Genomic DNA, 21,681 nt, shown 5'->3' with positions numbered 1-21,681 from the left:
TGACAATTCAGCCAAATGTGTGTAGATTTTTAAAAATATAACATCAAACATTTGGTTATTTGAAAACTCCTGGGCACTTGGCATCATGTGGATGTTTTAGAGTCATCTTGATACAGTCCATAGCTCCTTTTTAACCATGCTGGGTAAGAATGATGCATTCTTCAGAGCAAAGTGTGCAATCCAACTCAATTGTCATTCCACAACTCTCACTTCAGTGATACAATTAGGTTCTCCATGGCCTGCTATTTACACAAGAAAAGACCAGGAAGAAGGTGCTTTATGCTCTAGGCATCAGGCTAGCCATTCCAAAACTCAAATGGGTCAAAAGCTTGGCTAAACTGTCAATGTCATTAGCTTACATAGATGAGAAAGAAAGTTACTGCTTTTTGACACATAGTAAAACCGTGATTAATTGGAATCCATAAGGGATGAATGGATTTTTCAATAAGAATAGTCATTTTGTTTCATTCTTGGCTAATAATATTCCTTTTCCTCAAAATGCTTGTATTCACTTTCTTTCCTGAGGGAATCAGCCTCATGTTTGAGGGGCAATCCAGATGGAGAGAAGATATAGGAAACAGAGCTGAATGTAACCTATTCACAGGTCTCTTGGCACGTGATTAAAAAAAATCAATTCCTTGCAGTCTTCTCTTCTAGTACTATTGCTGCTTTCTCATGAATGTGGAGTACTGAGAGAGTGCTAAATTCAGCTAATTGGGGTACTGGTTATATGAGTTCTGGTTAATCAAAGTTTTATAATAGAATATCTCACCAATGCCTGGTTTGATGATGTGCTGAAGAAAGTTATTCTTAAATTTATTTCTTTGAAAGTGCTCTGTACTGGTGTTTCTAAATCTATATTATACTGCAGACTGGTAAACTAACTTTTCTGTCAGGATCCTGAGGAATGGAGCGGGAAAGAGAGGTGCAGAGGTATAATCATTTGTCTCTGAAGGAGAAAAGTTTTGGCTTGCCTGTCTGTTGGCCTGTGGTTGGGAAACACTCTTCTTCACCTTAAGATGCCCATGGATTCCGGGTTGTACAAGAGCTGATATTACATGCTTCAATATATAATTTGGATGCCCTTTGGGCCATGGAGGATTCTGTTTTCAGGTCCTCTCCTGTACTTACCCAATGTGTTCTTCTATCTCATTTGATATCATGGCATCTGAGCTTGCCTCCATTTCTTGTTGCTTGGAGGAAGGCTATTCATTCTTACTAGCCCCAAAGATCATTAAGGAGCCAAAGGTATGCCAAGTAAGATGGGTTTTCTCATGATGGCCACCTGGATAACAATTTGACCTACCTGGACCAAGAACATGGCTAAGGAAGCCAAATCAGGAATTCATACACACAGAGTATCACAGTTAGGCGACGCAATTGTTTAAATATACAAAATGTATTTGCAAAGTCTATATATGACATGGCCTATTGAAGGAAGACCCCATTTAACTTGAAACCGAGCTTGTACTTTGGCTTTCAAGTTAAATAGGGCCAGCTTAAATAGGCCATCACATATGGAGAACAATATCTCATCGATCAAACACTTAATTGAAGAAACCAACTCTGATCAACCAACCAAACTCTGTGAGCAACATCATGCCTTAGAGGGAGAAAAAAAAAGACTATAACCTGACTTTTTAATAGATGGATCTGACTTCTCACACTGCTTAGCTAAGGTAGTTGGGGATAGTCTTAAGGAAAGCCTTGGGATCTTGAAAGGCTAGGGCAGTGAAATCTACACCATGGCCTTAATAAGGCAACCAGTCTGGTGTATGAGGGAAGGGCAGGGGTATAGATAGGGAGCCTCTGTCTGGGAGTTTAAGAAGGGACCCAAGTTAGATCAAAAATGTGGGCAGTGCCCTGAAGTCCTTCAGGTTCCCAAAGCTGCCCGGCAGGGGAATAACCTGGTCATTCCACTTTATGTGTGAGTCTTGTGCTCTCTCCTCAATAGTAAGATAACAGTCTTGCCGATTACTCGTCACTAAGGGTACCCGGTTGTGGTGACATTGAGGCTGACCTTGGAGTCACCGCCCCCGCTGCCGCACTCTCCTTTGTCGTACCACCATTTGTTTTTCAATTTGTCCAAGAGGCCTTGCTCATTCAGTTTTAATACTGCCAGGTTAACAGCATTTCTTGAAACGATAAAACATAACTTGTAAGAAAATGCACAAATGCTTAGGAAATCGTTAACGTATAAAAAGGAGCACAAGAGGACAAATTGGCTAAATTTCACAGAACGTGGAGCTATAAAAATGTCTGTACAGCAAATACAGGGTTAAATATTGGAAGGTGGCATGGAGGATAACATTTGCTCAAAACTGAAGTGTGCGGGATGGGGAAATTGTCTTTGAGAAAAAAAGTAACAAGAACACCACATCCATGCAATTAACATTCGTCACATATGGCACCATAACTTGGCTTTTACCATTTAAATTGAAAAAGCCGTTGAACTGTAAAATTAAAACAGCAACAGTCAGAGAGGACAACACAGAGAGAGAACATTAAAAAAATGGATGCATTAAATAGATGAAACCATAATTTACCGTCTTATTTAACTCCATGGAATATTGTAGATTTTAAACTTTTAAAAGTTACCTCAAAATCCACAAGAAAGAAAATGACAACAAAATGCATCAGGGTAGGTGGAATACTATAACAACACGGATATTGTTATATTATTCCACCCACCTTAATGCTGAGCCTTTAGGGGTTGCCACACCATAGCCTTTGGAATCCAGATTTCCACCAACTTTCATGGTATCACACGGTTTTCTTTGCTCAATGTACTCATTCATGGTTGACTCCAGCAGGAAGGCGAACTTCCCCTTCGACTTCCGCACCCGGGCCACGCCGTCTGCTGTTGTTTTGGTAAACACAGATGGCTCTGCTGATTTCATGTAAGACCACATTTTCTCATAGACAGCAATTTTGGACCTCTGCAACACAGATAAAACTTCTTAGGATCTACCACATATTAAAACTGGAAGAGGCCCCAGTGCACTGGTTTGCAAAGATTTTTTATTGCAATACCCAATAAGGAAAGCATGTTATGCTGCAATCCAATAGGTATATTCACACATATGTAAACATGTTCCCAGAATAGATTTCTCAAAACCACACTCATCTTGGCTTTGTGTGATGTTCTCTGATATTTTCTAGTCTATTCTTTTAAAAAGATATTTTTCACTGATTATACTATTACAGTTGTCCCATTTTTCCCCCTTTGCCCCTCCCTCCACCATTCTCCTCAGTCAATTCATGACTATGGGTCATGCTTATAAGTTCTCTGGCTTTTCCATTTCCTATACTATTTTTAACATCCCCCTGTCTATTTCGTACCTACCAATTGTACTTCCTAATCCCTGCACCTTGCCCTCATTCTCCCCCTTTCCCCTCCCAGCTGATACCCCTCCAGATGATCTCCATACCTATGATTCTATTCCTGTTCTGGTCGTTTGCTGAGTGTGTGTTTTTAGATACAGTTGTTGAGAGTTGTGACTTTTTTGCTATTTTAATGTTCATAGTTTTGATCTTTTTTTTTTCTTAAAGTCCCTTTAACACTTCATGTAATGGCATGGTGATGATGATCTATTCTAAATTTACTTAAAAATGCTGATCAGGACCCACTAAATTGATTTCCTGGCTCCACTAATGGGTTGCAATCTAGTTTGAAAAACACTTTCTTAGTTCAATCTTTGTCTTAATGCAGAAATCACCCCAATAATATTCTGCTATGTGATTATCCTTGAGCTGCCTGAGGGGAAAACAAAAAGGCCACTGGAGGGAGTAGACAGCCATTATAATTAGCCTACTACAGCATGGGGTAATAATTTTTGTAAGAAAACACTTCTTTATTCTGAACTGAAATTTGATTCTCTATAATGCTCACCCTTTATTATTATCTGCTAGAGCTACCCAAAGCAATTCTGTTCCTCTTTCTATATAATGTCCCTTCAAATATCACAAGGCTGTTACTATTCCCCCCCTCATCTCTTCATCAAGCTTTGTCTATCTACATCTAATACTATTTCCAGAATGCTCACAATTTTGGTCTCTTCCATGTGGGCACATTCTAGTTAGCAATGTTTCTTATATTGGAATTTCTAGAAATAAATATAACACTCCAGATATATGATAATAACAGAATGAAAATGAAAACTGCTTTTTGTCACTGGAGCATTATTTTCTATCAATGCTGCCTGAGTTTACATGAACATATTTAGTCTTTAATCCATCCTTTCAACAGTTTTAAAGCACACTACTGGAGGTGTAAAGAATGTAGTAAAGTGAATAGTGTCCCTCCATCAACTCAGGTTGAGGCTAAACCAAAACTGTTAGTTCTTTCTACCACATCAAGTTTCCCTCATCTTTGACCTTTTGAAGTTTGAATTTAATTCCATTAAATTTCATCTCTATGCAGGTGGTCCTTAGAACATGTTCTAAATGTTTATAGCTCTATATTGGATATTCTGGAGAATATAAAGGAGGCATGGTTTCAATGATTCCATGACTTCCAATTCATTTGGGAGCTAGGTCCCAAGGAGTGAAATCCTAGACAAAAATTTTAAAGTAACATTTGACCAGAAGTGAGATAGCATGGTACAAATTATAAACATATGCCATATTTTCTTTTTTCATTTAATATTTTATTTATTTATTTTTAGAGAGAGTGGAAGGGAAGGAGAAAGAGGGGAAGAGATACATTGACTGGTTGACTCTTACGTGCCCCCCTCACTGGGGATCTGAACTGCAACTCAGGTGTGTGCCCTGACTGGGAATCAAACTGGTGACCTTTGGGTTTGAAGGCCAGCACTCAATTCACTGAGCCACACCAGCCAGGGACATATGACATATTTCAAGTGTCCTTTTATGGGGTTTCTTGGCCTTCACTTCTGCTTTTTTTATTGTTTATTTAGGTGCTTTTCTCCACACTTTGGCCAGTGGAATTGCATCTTTTTTTTCCCGAGACTTGCTTAGACCTGCCTAAATAATTCCAGAGAGCTGGAATGCTCAGAGCTATCACCATGGAAACTACACATTGTGTTTGTGGCAACCAGAAACTCACTGAGGCCCTCACTGAGTCACTGAAATGGTTCACTGAGACAGGAAGATAAAGAATAGAAAATAAAAAGCCAATATGCCTGGAGCCAAATGGGCAAAAGAGAGTTTGGTAGAGGTTAGGAGAATAATCAGAAGCTAGATCTTGTAGATCCCTGTAGTTCATGGTAAAATGTTTGGATTTGTTCTGTGTGCTAGGAAACTATTGGAGGATTTTGAGGCAGGATGTGATAAGATCTGAATTAAAACTTTAAAGCATTATTCTAGCTACCGTATGGAGAACTGGCTAAAGTGAGCCAGAGTGAAAACAAGGAGTCTGGTTAGGCAACTGTTCTAATTAGTCTAGGGGAGAGATGGTTGTGGCATGGACTAGGCAGGGAGAAATGGAAGTGGAGGGAAGAGGTTGTATTCAAGATACATTTTAGGAAGGTGGGGAGGTTAGGGGGTGGAGGAATTGAGCAAAAAGGAAAAAGGACTCATGAATATGGACAGCAATGTGGTGATTGCTGTGGGGAGGAGTGTATAAGGGGACTAAATGGTAATGGAAAAAATACAGTAAAGATTACATTTATAAATAAATAAATAAATAAATAATAACTATCATTGGGTCTAATTGCCAGCTAAATCAACCAGGATATATGCTTTATAATCCTTTTTGTTTTTTGCCACTTATCCTCCTTTGGTGTCCACAACAATAAATTTCCCCTTAATAATCAAGGCCTTCTAAGATCAAAATCTCACCCATTGACACTTTATGGTCATTCCATGTCACAGTATCCTCATCTGACTCAGAGAACAATGTCTAAGCCTCATAATGAAATATATTCTTAATGACTTTATTTTATTTCAGCCAGAATTTCCTAGTCTGTTGCTCAAGGAATTAAAAAAAACCCAGTAAATAATTCAGATGCATAGAAAGATAGAAAAATAATGTTAAGAACACTTGCGTACTTGCCACAAAAGTTAAAAAATAAATCATTATGAAGTTAGTTGAAGTCTGCCTATGTATCCCTCCCTAACTGCATGCTTCTTTTTTCAGGTCAAAGGTATCCACTATACTGAATTTGGTTTTTATGATTCATTTGCATATATTTATACTCTCATGGGAATAAACTTATCTCCTTTGTAATGGCTGCATAGCATTTCGCTTGATGGATAGACCAAACTTTATTTACCCAATTTCCTAGTGAAGGACTCTTAGGTTAGTTTCATTTTTTGTCATTATATTATAGACAACACTGTGGTATGGATATGTCTTTATGCCCATACAAAGAGGTATTTCGTGTTCTTCATCTTGGCTCAATCAAACCTGAGTGATAGGGGAAGGAGTTAGAACAATTTGTCTCATACTATTTACAAACAGGCCATTGCTTCCAAAGATATATTTATAAGCCAAGGGCAAATGGGTCCGTAATTCTGATCCGAGTGCTCTGTAATTTGCACTCATTTACCTCATCATTTACCTGACCTCTTTGATTGCTGCTACAGGTTAACAGGTTTATTCTTTTAGGTAATGATGCATTTCTAGGAGAATAAATGGGAGGGATTGAAGTGTGTACTTTAAATGTGTTTGATGTATATGCAGCAGATATTAATAAGTGCAGTAAATGCAAAGCTAGCTAGTTAGTGGCAGAAATGACTGGGCCCTGGTTGATGACTGAATTCTGAAGGCATTTAGGGGGGGAAAAGAAATGGCTCATAATTGAGAAAAATTAAGCTAAGACATTTATCTTCCTAACTAGTATTTAAGTGACAATATAACATTCAGACCAAAAAGAAGAAATAAAATCACTAGCCTTCCTTCCTTCCTTCCTTCCTTCCTTCCTTCCTTCCTTCCTTCCTTCCTTCCTTCCTTCCTTCCTTCCTTCCTTCCTTTCTTCCTTCCTTCCTTCCTTCCCTATCTTATTTGGCTGAAATACTGAAGATATTAAAAGGGATTGAATCTTAGCTCAATCATCTGGGAGAAATTTAAAAAATTATGGGCTGGATGTATAATAGCAAGTTCATTTTTCTTCAACCTGCTATGACTCATTTATTTCACCTCATGGAGTACCATTTTGTACCTAAGAAGGAATAAACAATGATTATGCAGAGAGACCACAAGAAATTCTCTTAGAACTACTAGATAATTAACAAATAAAATCCCAAAGGAGAAATACATGAATGGAGGGGGGAAGTTAATCCAAAAAAAGTAGATAAAATAGAGGTTTAGCATTCATGAATTCAACAGTCACTGTTCCAACTACTTGTAATAAATGATTAAGTTCAATGATATGGAGAAATTTTCCTTTTTCTTGAGGCAAAAAATTTGAATTTAGCCTAGTAAAACTGATGTGAACCAGGTAATTTGTGAGTGCATTTAGCTAAAATGATAGACCTTCTATCATTTATTACTGTGCATAAATTATTCCTCTGTAGACCCAGTTAAGTACAAGGTAACTATATTGTGCAGTGGTTGAGTACAAAGTACACTGCTTGGGTTTGAGTCCCACTTGCTAGGTGCATAAGTTAGCTCCTATGTGTTTCAATATTTTTATCCATAAAATAGGATAATTTTTTAAAAAGTGCTTACTTCAAAGGTTTATTAAGAGTAATTAAGTGAGTTAATACATACATCTCATTTAGAATAGTGCCTGGAACACAGGAAGTGCTGAAAATTACTACATATTTCAAAGTACAAAAAGTGTAATTTATTTAGTGGTAGAATTTAATAACATTATAAATTAATTCAGTTTCATATTTATTGAATCATTAGTTCATTTTATGGAAGAAATCATATGCTCGAGAATTATTGGCATACTTGATTCTCCAGACATCTGTGGTCTACCATTAACAAAACCATCAATAATGGTATACCATTATTATTTCACTTGGATTTTAAAAATCTTGATGTTGGAAAAACAGGTAGGATAGCAAATTTTCCTTTTAAGTTTGTCTTGTAGTCAGTTGAGGTACATACATTAAAATCCCCATTAACCAGAACACTGCACTTGGGGAGATCTGGAGAGTGACATGTTCCGCTTCTCTGAGAGTTACATTAGAATATCTACTTGGTCAATGGAACATCCTATTGGAGTTAGTAGAATACTATCTATTTTTAGAGATAGACAAGACCTTGAAAACCATCTGGTTCAGCCTCTTACCCAATGCAGCAATGGCTTCTCTTCTCTAATGCCTCTAGCAATGAGGCACTCCCTAGCTCAGAAGAGGCTCAGGATATAACCTACTCCATGGTGGAACAGTTCAAGTTGACACAAAGTTCTTTTTGTTGGTAACCTTTATGAGAACTTCACTCCCTTCTACTCCAACTTCTGCCTTTTGCTTGAATTGGTCAGTTCTTCCTCTCTGCTTCCATTTCTCCATTGTAGGTAGCACTGATTATATTACTTTTTGTTGTCTTCAGTGGAATCTGAGCTCCTCATTCCCAGTGTTCAGCTTAATTCCTGGCATGTAGGAAACTCTCACTATGTATCTGTGAAATTAATAATTGCTAATATAGTAGTTTCACCCACTGGTCCTAATTCTGTCCTCTGAAATGATACCAAATATATGTGCTGTATTTTCCACATGATGTACAGCTTGAAGAGTACCACCACCATGTCACCTATTTGTCATTTCTTTTATAGGTTAAACATTTTAAGGGCTTTCATCTGTTACTTGTATGACACAAATTCCAGTCATCCTCTTCCCCTTCTGGCCCCCATTTTGTAGATATTTTTAAAATTTCCAAGTCCCTCCTAGAATACGACCCCCAGAGTTGACTATAGTATGCTCAATATAGTAGCATGAGACCAAAGACAATGAGATCATCTCTTCTCATTATCTGAACATGAGTGTAATTTTTCATTTTGATAAGATTCAACAGACCTGTTTACATATGTTGATAGTGTAGATAACAAAACAGACCATACACTGGAAGCATAACTGTCAACAGAGATATAATCTACTAATGGTATTAATGGTGTTACTATACTGTCAGCTTTCACACAAGTATCACATAATTTATGAAGAGCATATTGATATTTATGAAATCTCTATGCTCAAAAATATACAATATGTTCTGAGTGAGTATTGAGAGGATACAATGAAGGAAAACTCAGGGGAAGACCATTTTAGGTACTTTGCACTCTATTGTTCCTCAAAGGGGGATGGTCTAGCTTCATGTATTTATTATTTTTTTGGCCACTGTTATCATTATTCCTCTATTGTCCATTTCTATTACTGTATGTACAATACTACCCTAGATATGACTTTGGGTCCTCAGCCTCTACCCTTCTCCCCTGATTTCACTGTCTTCTTCCCTCAGAGGTTGATCCTGTACCCCATTTTGCCATCAGTAGTCCTGGTCTTCATGATTTTTTTGTAAGGGCTTTTGTTACCCTTGAGCAAGGGATTGTTTTATTTGAATAGGAAACTCACATTCCAAAAAAGGAGAGTGGGTTTCTTGGCATTATAAAAAGCACCTTTTAGGGGCTGGAGAAGGCCAGCCCTGTGATCAGAACTAAGAAGCAGGGAAATGGCAAGAGTTTCAAACAAAAATGCCTTCCTCTTGCTCATTTTTGCGTTCTCTAATTTTATTGTGGACTCTATTGCTTAACAATTTGGTCAATTTCTTCTCTGGATTGTACCTTTAATTAAGAGAATATCATTAAAGAACTAATATGCATTTTCTTCTAAATTATTTAGTCCCCTTTGAAACTTCTGTTTTTAATAAAGGTTCAGATGGCATTGCTAGCTGGTACAAATTCAAAAAAGGTGGCTTTGGGCCTCTGTTTGCCTGAACTGAGCACTTATATACCCCCCTGTAACTTCCTGTGCCCTCCCTAGTGTTCAGGAGCAAATGTTGCCTCAGTAAATTTCTCAAATATTGGGATATGGACAGGTGATCCTTGCAGGGGCAACACACTGGAAGGAAAGGAAGCTGCAAAAGTAACTGCTTGAGAGAGCTCCTAACCTCCCCTTATTTCTCCCGTCTCTTTTTTGCCCAGGCTCTCAATAAATATTTATTGAACAAAAAAATGAATGCCCATTTTATAGGTGAAAGAATCAAGGGTGACGAGAGGGTAAGCCCAGTGGCAATGCTAAGAGATGCTACAGTGAGCTTTAGCCTACCCACTCATTTCCATGAATCTATTCTGAAGTCAACACAAACAAACAAATCTAGAAAAAACTGTGCTTCATGTGCAACCACATTCTCTGGACAAGTCCCACCCAGAAAGCCACCCTGAAGGGCCTCTTACAAAATTTGTAGGTTGCCACTGGCTCAATAACTTGCCCCAGGTCACACAGCTAATGAGGAGACTCCATCGAAATCTGCTGACTTGAAGGCTACAGGCAGATTTTTTCCCCCACTATAGCCCCAACCTCTTCAGCTCTAACACTGAAAATATCCATTTTGATGAAAGAGATGAATTCACCTAAAATATGTTTTATTTCTTATTTAAGCTTTTCCTAAAAAGTAGGGGTAAACTATGAATTAACTCCAATCCTTTCCAACTAAGGACCAGAGTAAGTGAATGTTCTTGTTATATATTGTAACCCTGTAACAGTCCACTAGTGTTCACATTTCACCTTGTGATGGGATCAGAGCAATTTGGGGTAGAAGAAGAGCATATTTGGCTTGCCAAATGCATCTAACAAATGTCTTTCTTCCACATCTGATGAGGTGCATTTGGAATAAGGAATTGTTACATTTTAAATAAAAAATTTCACTTTGATCTGGAGCAAGGCACATAGGAAATAGTTTCATTTATAAGGCATGACCAAAACCTTAACTTCATTGTCTTTCTTTCCTTCACTTTGGTTGGCACAGTTCTAAGCATTCAGACAAGTACTGCTTGTCAGTTTCCTTTTGCCTCAGACAATTAGTGACTGCCATGTGACTGTGTGTTGGTGAAATCATGGAAAAGAAAGGGAAAGAAATACTGGCTTCTATTCTTAGTTTTAATTGGTGTATTATGATTCTGACTGAGTTATTTTGGACGTTGGGATTTTAGATAACTCCTTTGGAGTTGGAGGTCATCTTTTGCCTAGACATTGATTTTTGCTCTCAAATGTCAAGTTCTCATTCCAATAGTTTTGCCTGAAATTCTCACATTTGTCTCTCAATCCAGGGGCAGATTTCTTTCTGTCTCAAAGAGTACTATTTTCAATGTCTTTTTTTCCAGAGGAACAGGTGACAAATCAGGTAAGTTTCCAATGACCTTTCTAGTGTCCCTCCCTGGCATGCAAGGTCAGATTGCTATTCCAATTTGTCCTCTGCTTCTTTTGCCAATTTACACCATGAATATTTCTTTTTTAATTGTTGTTCAATTATACTTGTTACCATTTCTCTCCCTTACTCTCCCCTACTCTACCCACCCCCATCTTCCACATTCAATCTTCCCCCCATTGTTTTTGTCCATGGATCCTTTATACATGTTCCTTGTCTTGACTCTTCCCCTTCTTGTCCCCATTATCCCCCACACACCCAATCTGGCAAAGGAAATAGAATTCCAAGAAGTCCAGGAAGCCCAGAGAAATCCAGTTACACCCGAGGAAGCACACACCAAGGCACATCATAATTACATTACCCAAAATTAAAGATAAGGAGAAAATCTTCAAAGCAGCAAGAGAAAAGAAGACAGTTACCTACAAAGGAATTCCCATAAGACTATCAGTATATTTCTCAAAAGAAACCTTATAGGCAAGAAGGGGCTGCAAAGAATTATTTGAAGTCATGAAAGGCAAGGACCTCCATTCAAGATTATACCCAGAAAAGCTATCATTTAGAATGGAAGGGCAGATAAAGTCCTTCTCAGATAAGGTCATGTTAAAGGAGTTCTACATTACCAAACCCTTATTGTATGAAGTGTTAAAGGGACTTATCTAAGGGAAAGAAGATAAAAAACTATGAACAGTAAAATGACAACAAACTCACAACTATTAATAACTGAACCTTTAAAAAACAAAAACAAACTAAGCAAACAGCTAGAAGAGGAACAGAATCACAGAAATGGAGATCACATAGAGAATTATTGGTGGGGAGTGGAAGCAGGGAGATGGAGAAAAGTTACAGGAAATAAGAAACATACATATTATGTATGAAATAGGCAGGGGAAGGTGAAAAATAGTATAGGAAATGGAGAAGCCAAAGAATTTATATGTGAACTAAATATGTGAATTTAGACGTGAACTAAGGGGGTGGGAATGCAGGTAGGAAGGGGACATGCAAGGCAGAAGGGAATAAAGGGGGGATGGGACAACTGTAATAGCATAATAAATAAAATGTATTTAAAAAGATAAGAAAAAAGTGCAGAAACAGAGGTACTGAGAAGCAACTTGCCCAAGGCAAGTGAAGCTGAGAACTAACTCATGCAGATTCCAGAGTCTGTGATCACAAACAGTTTACTCTTCCCAGGTGGATTAAGGGATGGTTGTAAATCATATGTTAGGGCTGAACAAAATTCACATAATTTCTGCTTGAAATGGTACCTATACATTAGCAGAAATTCAAGGGGCATGATATTTCCATTATTCCATCCCTGAAATGTGAGATTGGAGACCAAGATGTCTTTGCCTTTAACCCACAAAGAAAGCCACACTTTTTATATCAGAAGTCAACAAATGGCTTTTCTCTTTATTTTGAGAATGAAAATAAATAAATATGGACTACTTAGGGCTGTTATGAAGCAAGACTGAACAAATTTTTATTGTTTCTGATACTCCTAATTTTTTACTCTCCCACCTGGGCAATGCTACCTCTTCCCCACTTGCCTTACCAGGTATATAAGATGCCTTTCACTGGCCCTACCCATCTCACAAAAAAGGATTGGAAACATTCCCATTACAAAATAAATGATGAAAAACAGCCTAAAGTGTGATCCCTTTGCAGGAGAATTTCCATTTCAGCAAAGATCGAAACATAGCTAAAAGAATGATAATCTAATGGTGGACACTCAACTGGTTAAGGGAGAGGTGTGGGAAAATAGTAAAAAGCTAAATTTGCTAAGTATATATCCTCACCTTTAGATTGCAAAGTCTATTTTGGGGACAGAGAATGGGCCACAGAGAAAGTGTGCCTGCCATACCCTTTCATGACTAACTAGAGCAAAGTCTCAAATTTCCTGATTCCCTAGAGATGGATTATTTTCGGGCCTGCCATAACTATTGAACACTCCAGGGTCATTTCCTTCAGCTTCTAGAGTTTTATTTTTTCAATGAAAGTTCATCTTCAGCAATCCAGAACCTATCACTCTTGACCAATTAGATTCCACTTTCCAACTGTATTTTTATTTTCTATGGTGGAAATGGGAAGGAGGTGGGGAGCATGGGGCGGGGGGGGGCTGGGATGGGAGAAATAGACAAAAAACTGTACTTGAAAAATAGTTAAATAAAAATTTAAAAAAAAGAAAAAACTCTAAAAAAAGAAAAGATATTTAAAAGAGGAGTTCAATGCTCTTATTATTTTTAAATCTATCAGTTGTAATTCAGAGACCAAACCTGATAATGCACAGGCTAGGAAATGAGGGGAACAAATATTTTCTATGAAGGAGATAAATCTATCCTGGAATTGCAATATTTTGAGTTTCCACAGTGGCTATTTTTTCCAGGTCCTTAGAGCAAGAATTATTTTCATACTGAAGAAAATAAGTAATGGAAAAATAAGAAGCAATTTGCTTAGAGATATCAAGAAGAGTCCAAAATTTCCAGTTAATGTTTTTTTGGAAGAGTTAGTTTCCCAAAAAGTGAACTGGAACTAATTTGAAGAGAAGTTCTTTTTAAAGCCTGCTCATGTGTCCTGTTTTTAAAATTACACTTTATTGATTATGTTATTACAGTTGTCCCAATTTCCCCCCTTTGCCTCCCTACACCCAGCACCTCCATTCCCTCAGGCAATCCCCCATCATTGTTCATGTCCATGGGTCATTCCTATAAGATCTTTGGCAACTCCATTTCCTATACGGTACTTTACATCCCCATGGCTATTCTGTAACTACCTATTTGTACTTCCTAATCCTCTCATCTCTTTACCCATTCCCAATACCCTGCCTCCCATCTGGCAATCATCAAAACTCTCTCCATATCAGTTGATTTCTCAAAATAAATCTTACAGGCAAGAAGGGGCTGGACAGAAGTATTTGAAGTCATGAAAGGCAAGGACCTACATCCAAGATTACTCTATCCAGCAAAGCTATCATTTAGAATGGAAGGGCAGATAAAGTGCTTCCCAGACAAGGTCAAGTTAAAGGAGTTCATCATCACCAAGCCCCTATTATATGAAATGTTAAAAGGACTTACCTAAGAAATAGAAGATCAAAAACTATGAACAGTAAAAATATAAGAAACTCACAACTATTAACAACTGAAACTAAAAAAAACAAACAAACAAAAACTAAGCAAACAACTACAATAGGAAAAGAATCACAGAAATGAAGATCACATGGAGGGTTATCAGTGTGGAGGGGGAGAATGGGGGAAAACGTACAGGGAATAAGAAGCATAATAGGTTGGCAAAAAAATAGACAGGGAGAGGTTAAGAATAGTATAGGAAATGGACAAGCCAAAGAACTTATATGTACAACCCGTGGACATGGACTGTGCAGTGGGGGGAGAATGGTGGAGGATGAGGGGATGGAGCAGGGAGGAGAGGGATAAAGTAGAGAAAAAAATTGGGACAACTGTAATAGCATAATCAATAAAATATACTTAAAAAATTCTCTCCATATCTATGATTTTGCCTCTGTTCTTGTTTGCCTAGTTTGTTTAAAGATTTTATGTATTTGTTTTTAGAGAGGGGAAGAGAGGGAGAAAGAAAGGGAGAGAAACATCAATGTGTGGTTGTGTCTCACACACCCCCAAAGTGGGGGAACTGGCTTGCAACCCATGCATGTGCCCTGATCAAGAATTGAACCGGCTATGCTTTGGTTTGCAAGTTGGCACACAATCTACTGATCCACACCAGCCAAGGCATGTTTTTAGACTCAATTGTTGATAGACATATATTTTTTGCCATTTTATTTTTCATAGTTTTTATCTTTTTCTTAAGTAAGTCCCTTTAAAATTTCATGTAATAATGGTTTGGTGATGATGAACTCCTTTAGTTTTTCTTGTCTGGGGAGTTCCTTATCTGCCATTCAATTCTAAATGATAGTTTTGCTGGATAGAACAATCTGGACTATAGATCCCTATCTTTATGACTCAATACTTCTAGCAATCCCTTCTAGCCTGCAAAATATCTATTGATAAATCAGCTGATAGTCTTATGGGAACTCTCCTGTATGTAAGTAACTTGTCTTTTCCTTACTGTGTTTAAGATTCTCTCTTTATCTTTAACCTTTGGCATTTTAATTATGATGTAACTTGGAGTGGGCCTCTTTGCATCCAACTTGTTTGGGACTCTCTGTGCTTTCTGGAATTGCATGTCTATTTTATTCAGGAAATTAGGGATATTTTCTTCCATTATTTTTTTTCAAATAGATTTCCAATTTCTAGCACTTTCTCTTCTCCATCTGGCACCCCTATGTTGTGAATGTTGGACCTCCTGAAGATGTCCCAGAGGCTGCTTACACTATCCTCATCTTGCATTCTTTTTTCTTGTTGTTCTGATTGGTTGTTTTTTTGCTTTCTTTGTTCCAAATCATTGATTTAACTCTTGGCTTCATTTACTCTACTGTCATTTCCCTGTAATTGTTCTTTATTTCAATTAGTGTATCCTTTATTTCCGACTGGATATTTTTTATGCTGCTGAAGTCCTCACTAAGTTCCTTGAGCATCCTTATAACAAGTGTTTTGAACTCTACATCTGATAGAATGTTTATCTCCATTTTGTTCAGGTCTTTTTCTGAATTTTTGATCTGTTCTTTCATTTGGGCTATGTTCCTTTTTCTCCTCATTTTGTCAGCCTCCTTGTGTTTGTTTCTATGTGTTAGGTGGAGCTGCTATGACTCCCTGTCTTGGTAGTGTGGCCTAATGTAGTAGGTGTCCTGTAGGGTCCAGTGGCACAGCCTCCCCTATCACCCAAACTGGGTACTTGAGGTGAGCCCTTCATGTGGGATGAGTACACCGTCCTTTTGTAATTGAGCCTTGATTGCCTTTGGCAGGTTAATGGGAGGAATTTACCCAGGCCAGTCAGCTGCAATACTGGCTGTGACCACTGACCATCAACCTCCTCCCTCTGTGGAGGATCAGCAGTGCAGCAGCAGGATAGTGGTGCTCTGAAATGGTCTGTGTCTGTCCATGGGGTAGGCTCTGGGTTTCCAGGGTGGTGCAGGCCAAGGTCATTCACCACCTTTGCTTTGCCAGGGGGCCACCTGGCATGAGATATAAAGCAATCTGAGATGGCTGCTACTTGTATTTGGCTTGGAGATTCCAAGGTGAAGCCAAGCTGTGAATCTGGGCTCGCTGCTGCTACTGCTAGGCCTGGGTCTACTTAATAAGAGGTACATCGGCTGGGGCTCACCGAGGCTGGCTGTTGCTTGTTTGATAGGATTTAGTACATTATGAAGCATGAACTAATACCAGTCATTCATATGGAAAAGACATAGTTAACAGTTTGGGTGGGCCCATAAGTTGGGTTGGCCAGAGTCTCTAGGGATCTCCGGAGTGTATCAAACTGTTAGCCAGGTTAATGGAGTCTCAGATATGGCACCTGCTTGCCAGATCTGTAGCTCTGTGGGTGGAGGGCTGGGAAAAGGAACAATGTCCTCTGCCTGGAAGAAAATGTCCTCCAGTTCATTCTCTGATGCCAGACACTTCAGTCCCTCCCAGTATGCCCCTGGTGTCTTTTATGCTGCTACCCCAGTGCTGGAGTTCAGAGGGAGTGAGTCTGAGTAAGTCCATGTGTGGGCTCTTTAAGGTGAAATACTTGGGACTCCAGAAGTTTTTTCCACCGACTCAATCTCTGCTGATTTTTGCAGATAGAAGTTATGGGGATTTATCTTTCTGGTACAGGAATCCTGGGCTGGGAGGCCTGGTGTGTGTTTGGGACCCCTCACTCCCAAGACACCTCTTCTGAATTTTTATCCACCACATAAGGATGTGGAACCCTCCCATTCCACATCCATGGCCCTCCTACCAGTCTGAATGGGTGTGTTTTCTTTAATTCTGTAGTAGTCAGACTTTCATTCAATTCAATCTCTGATGATTCTTAGTGATGGTTGTTCTATATTTTAGTTGTAATTTTGATGTGGTTGTGTGAGGCAGTGAGCCATGTTTACTTATGCTGCCATCTTGACTAGTAGTCTCACGTGTTCTTCATTTGTAAGTAATTTATACATGGGAAGCTACTGATCACTGTTCCTGTGATTCTAATTTAATTGGTCTGAAGTGTGGCCAACATCTAAAAGGCAATTCTGTTATTCAGCATTTCTAGGTGCTTCTAATATTTGATTTGGGTTGAGAACAATCAACAAAGATTCTGTAACAGCAGTAACTAGGTGCCAGTTATTGCAATAAATACTGACAATGAGAAGGCTACCTTTTATTAAGCACTTATATGTACCCATTTTATTGATGAGGTAACTGATGCTTATAGAAGTTAATTTTCTGGTCCAGTTGATATAGCTGGCAAAATTTCTGGCCCCGACCTCTCCAAACCCCAGACTTGTTTATTTAACTGTCTATTTGACATCTCCATTTATATTCTCAAAGGCATCTCAACTTAGCATGGCCAAAATGCAACTCTTGATGCTCATCAAACCTCACTTGCTACTCCTCCAGTGTTCTCCATCAGAGAAAATGGCATTACCATACAATTTGTCCAGTTGCTCAAGCCAGAGTCCTTGCTGTCATCCTCAACTTCTCCTTTTGGTCTCACACCCCACACCCTGTCAGCTTCACAATGCATTCAACATCTAACCACTTCTTACCACCTGCATCCTAGTTCAAGCCAGTTATTTTTCACCCGAAACATTGTACATGCTTTTTAAGTGGTCTCCCTGCTCCTCAACTGTCATCCTTGCCTAACAAGACTGTTATATGCAAGATCCTTTTGCACATAAACTGGATCATCTCATTCCTCAGCTTAAAGCCCTTGAAACAACTTCCTATTGAACATAGAATAAAATCCAAAGTCCTTACCAGGGCTTAGAATGCCCAGCAGAAAGCCTAGCACAATAGGCTATGTTTTGTCTTCGGTGTCCTCATCTCTTTTTCTCTCTTACTTCACTCCAGGCACATAGACCTTTACCCTCAAAGCTACCAACCACATTCCTGTCAGGACCTTTGCTCATTTTGTTGCATCTGGAAGGCATTTCTCCTCACCTCACTTCACCTCATGTTTGTGTGGCCTGCTCTCTCACTTCATTCATTTATCACCTTAGCAAAGAGGCCTTCCTTAAGCAGCCAGTATGAAATAGCACTACCCCAATTTTTTTACCTGTTGGTGTTTTTTCAAAAATTTTTAATTTTAATTTTTTTGTATCCTCTCTTAAGGACATTTTCTCATTGCTTTTAAAGAGAGAATAAGGGAAAGAGGAAGGGAGCAAAACATCAATCAATGCAAGAGGGAAACATCAAATGGTTGCTTTCCACATGTACCCAGACTGGGGATCCAACCCACAACTACCCAATAGGTATGTGCCCTGACAGAGAATTGAACCCATGACCTTTTGGTTATAAGATGAAGCTCCAACCAACTGAGCCACACCAGCCAGGGCTGTTTTTTTCCTATTTCACATAATACCAACATAAACATGTATGTTATTTACATGTTTGCTTATTTTTCTCTCATCTACTATAATGAACATAAGAACTTTTTTTGAGTACTTAGAACAAGATCTGTTGCATAGCATGTATTCAATAAATATTAACTGAATGAGTAAATGGGGTAGTTGAGATTTAATCCCAGATCATTATATTGACACCAGAATATTGACACCAAAGTCTATATTCTTTATCAGATTGTCATCATTTGCCTCCCCCACCCCCTTTCAAAACTTAGAGAGCGATAATTCCAAGATTGCATAGATGTGAAGTGGCAGAATTAGTATTCTGCCACTCAAATCTAGATCTGTTGGATTTCAAAACCTGTGCTTTTTGTACTACTCCACACTGTCTCTCGGTGGAGAAACTGCTAATGACTACATTGACCAAAATGTCAGTAGACTGGTTGAGGTATATTCTTTGATCTGGTGTTTCAACATGATTTTATATAGCCTTAATCTTCCTTGGTTCCACTTGGAAGCTTAATAGGCTATGAGGTAAAAGGCACCAATATAGTACTCCACTAGCCTGCAACAGGGTCCTAAATTCTGCCATTAGAGATCATACCTTCTGTGTGACTTGGACAAAATTTCTTAAATCTCTAAGGTGCTAATAATTATCTCTGAAATGAAAATAGAGCATTAAATGAGATGATTTATAGAAACCACCCAGCACAATGCTTGTCACATAGTAAGTCTTCAATAAAATTTATTATGTGTTCATAGCCAATGGGAGGGTAACAACAAGTATTTAACACCTTTTTATGATTTGGCTTGTTTGAGAATTTGTGCAATACAGAGGAGAAGAATCAAGGCAGGTCTTAGGGAGGCAGGCAAGTTGGGGTGCCACCCTGATAAATCAGGTGGCATATGAAGGCATGCGCACATGTGGGCGGGAGGAAGCATGGTGCCAGGTTATGTTCTGTCAGTGCTATTGAGGCACAGACTAGAAAAAAATCTAATTCACTAGATACTTAGCACAGAATACCTTATAAGCCGAAATGGGGCCACTAAAATGTTTAATTTCAATACACTCACATTTTGCCTTCTCCTGTGGCTCTACATTTTGAATGGTTGGGTATAGTTTTGTCTTTTACTTCTTACTGAGTTAAGAATATTCCAGCATGCATTATTTCTAAAAGCACTATGGTGATTTTAAAAAGTGGCTGGCTGGGGATTTGTTTGGCAAACACACTTAGTGTGTAAGTTGCAGAAAAGTTGATTTTCTGGAGTTTGCATGTCCTGGCACAAACTCTGCAGCATGGAAGCTCAGGTTACAGAACCTCCTGGTAAGTGGGTCACATTGGGATGACTTCACAAAATGGTTAGGTTTTGCTTAGCATAATGCTTTCCAGTTCCATCCATGCTGTTGCAAAGGGTAGGAGCTGCTTCTTTCTTTCTGTTGCATAGAATTTCATTGTGTAAATGTACCATAGTTTTTTGATCCATTCATTTACTGATGGGCAAATAAGCAAGGTGGTAAAAGACAAATACCACATGATCTCACCTTTAACAGGAACCTAAATAACAAAACAATCAAACAAGCAAAATATAACCAAAGACACTAAAATAGAGAACAGGCTGAGAGTATCCAGAGGGGAGAGTGGAGGGAATTTCAGGGGAAAAGGGGAAGAGTTTACAGGAAAAAATAGAAAAGACACATGGACAAAAACTGGGTGGGGGGAATAGGAGGGAGGGGACAGGGCTAGGTGGGTGGGCTGGGATGGCAGTAAAAAACAGAAAACTGGAGACTTCTGCCAAGATGGAGGCGTAGGTGGAAGCACTGCACCTTCTTGCACAACCAAGTTTAAAAACAACAAAGTTTTAGCAACAAAAACGCAGCCAAACCACAGAAAACTGAACTACACGGAAGGCTGACTACAACGAACCCTTCAGCCAAACCAGTAAGAGGAGCAGAGCCAGCAGCAGAGTGGGGTTGGGCAGGAAAGATCCACTGGACTGACCCAGGCGCGCAACCCAGGTGCGCCAGCAGCTGTGGGCATATCCCAGGTGTGGAGTAGCAACGGGCAGACCCACTGAGGGCTGATCACGGTCACACATTCGTGCGCAGATAAACCAGTGAAGGAGCTAGCAGTGAAATGGACCATGCAGGACCCAGCAGCAGGAAGTGGCAGAGGGGACAGCCATTGTCCCTCTCTGACCCCGCCCCCACATACAGCGTCGCAAACCAGCGACCTGGGTGGCCCCTCTCTGGTGAACACCTAAGGCTCAGCTCCTCATACATAACAGGCACGAACAGATCAAAACATGGCTCAAGAACAACTCAGAGCTCAAGAGCCAATAAATCTAAGCAAACAAGAAATAGCCAAACTTTCAGATGCACAGTTCAAAACACTGGTGATCAGGATCCTCACAGAACTGGTTGATTTTGGTCACAAATTAGAGGAACATATGAAGGCTAAACTAATTGAAATGAATGGAAATACACAGGAAACCAATAGTAATGGAAAGAAAACTGGGGCTCAAATCAAAGGAGTGGACCAGGAGGAAAAAAATGACCAAACAGAAAAGGATGAAGAAACAAGAATTCAAAAAAATGAGGAGAGGCTAAGGAACCTCCGGGACATTTTAAAACGTTCGAACATCTGAATTATAGGGGTACCAGAAGTGGAAGAGGAACAGCCATGAGTGGAAAACTTATTGGAATGAATAATAAAGGAGAATTTCCCCAATCTGGCAAAGGCAGTAGACTTCCAGGAAATCCAGGAAGCTCAGAGAGTCCCAAAGAAGGTGGACCCAAGGAGAAACACACCAAGGCACATCATCATTATATTAGTCAAGATTAAAATGAAGGACAGAATCCTAGAAGCAGCAAGAGCTAAGGGGACAGTCACCTACAAAAGAGTTCCTATCAGACTGTCAGCTGATTTCTCAAAAGAGACCTTACAGACAAGAAGGGGCTGGGAAGAAGTATTCC

The 21,681-nt window shown here is 39.1% G+C and overlaps 1 protein-coding gene across 5 annotated transcripts in view; it reads right to left on the bottom strand.

Moving 5' to 3' along the window:
- The window catches only part of GRIA3 (glutamate ionotropic receptor AMPA type subunit 3), a 482,288-nt gene that overhangs the window by 22,686 nt on the left and 437,921 nt on the right, over positions 1 to 21,681 (bottom strand). For 2 of the 5 annotated variants that reach the window (XM_037154138.2, XM_053662343.1), the window contains exons 13-14: positions 2,692 to 2,939; positions 2,021 to 2,135 (exon numbers count right to left, since the gene is read on the bottom strand). In XM_037154138.2, coding sequence (XP_037010033.1) covers positions 2,021 to 2,135; positions 2,692 to 2,939 — 363 coding nt within the window. The remainder of the gene's footprint in view (positions 1 to 2,020; positions 2,136 to 2,691; positions 2,940 to 21,681) is intronic. The other 3 variants (XM_037154136.2, XM_053662344.1, XM_053662342.1) reach the window with 2 other exon arrangements.

Source organism: Artibeus jamaicensis, unplaced genomic scaffold (assembly GCF_021234435.1).
Source record: "Artibeus jamaicensis isolate MK-2021 breed Jamaican fruit bat unplaced genomic scaffold, CSHL_Jam_final contig_240, whole genome shotgun sequence".
Classification (NCBI taxonomy): Eukaryota; Metazoa; Chordata; class Mammalia; order Chiroptera; family Phyllostomidae; genus Artibeus; species Artibeus jamaicensis.
Note: the sequence above shows the minus strand (reverse complement) of the source record. Positions and strands in the feature narration are given on the sequence as shown.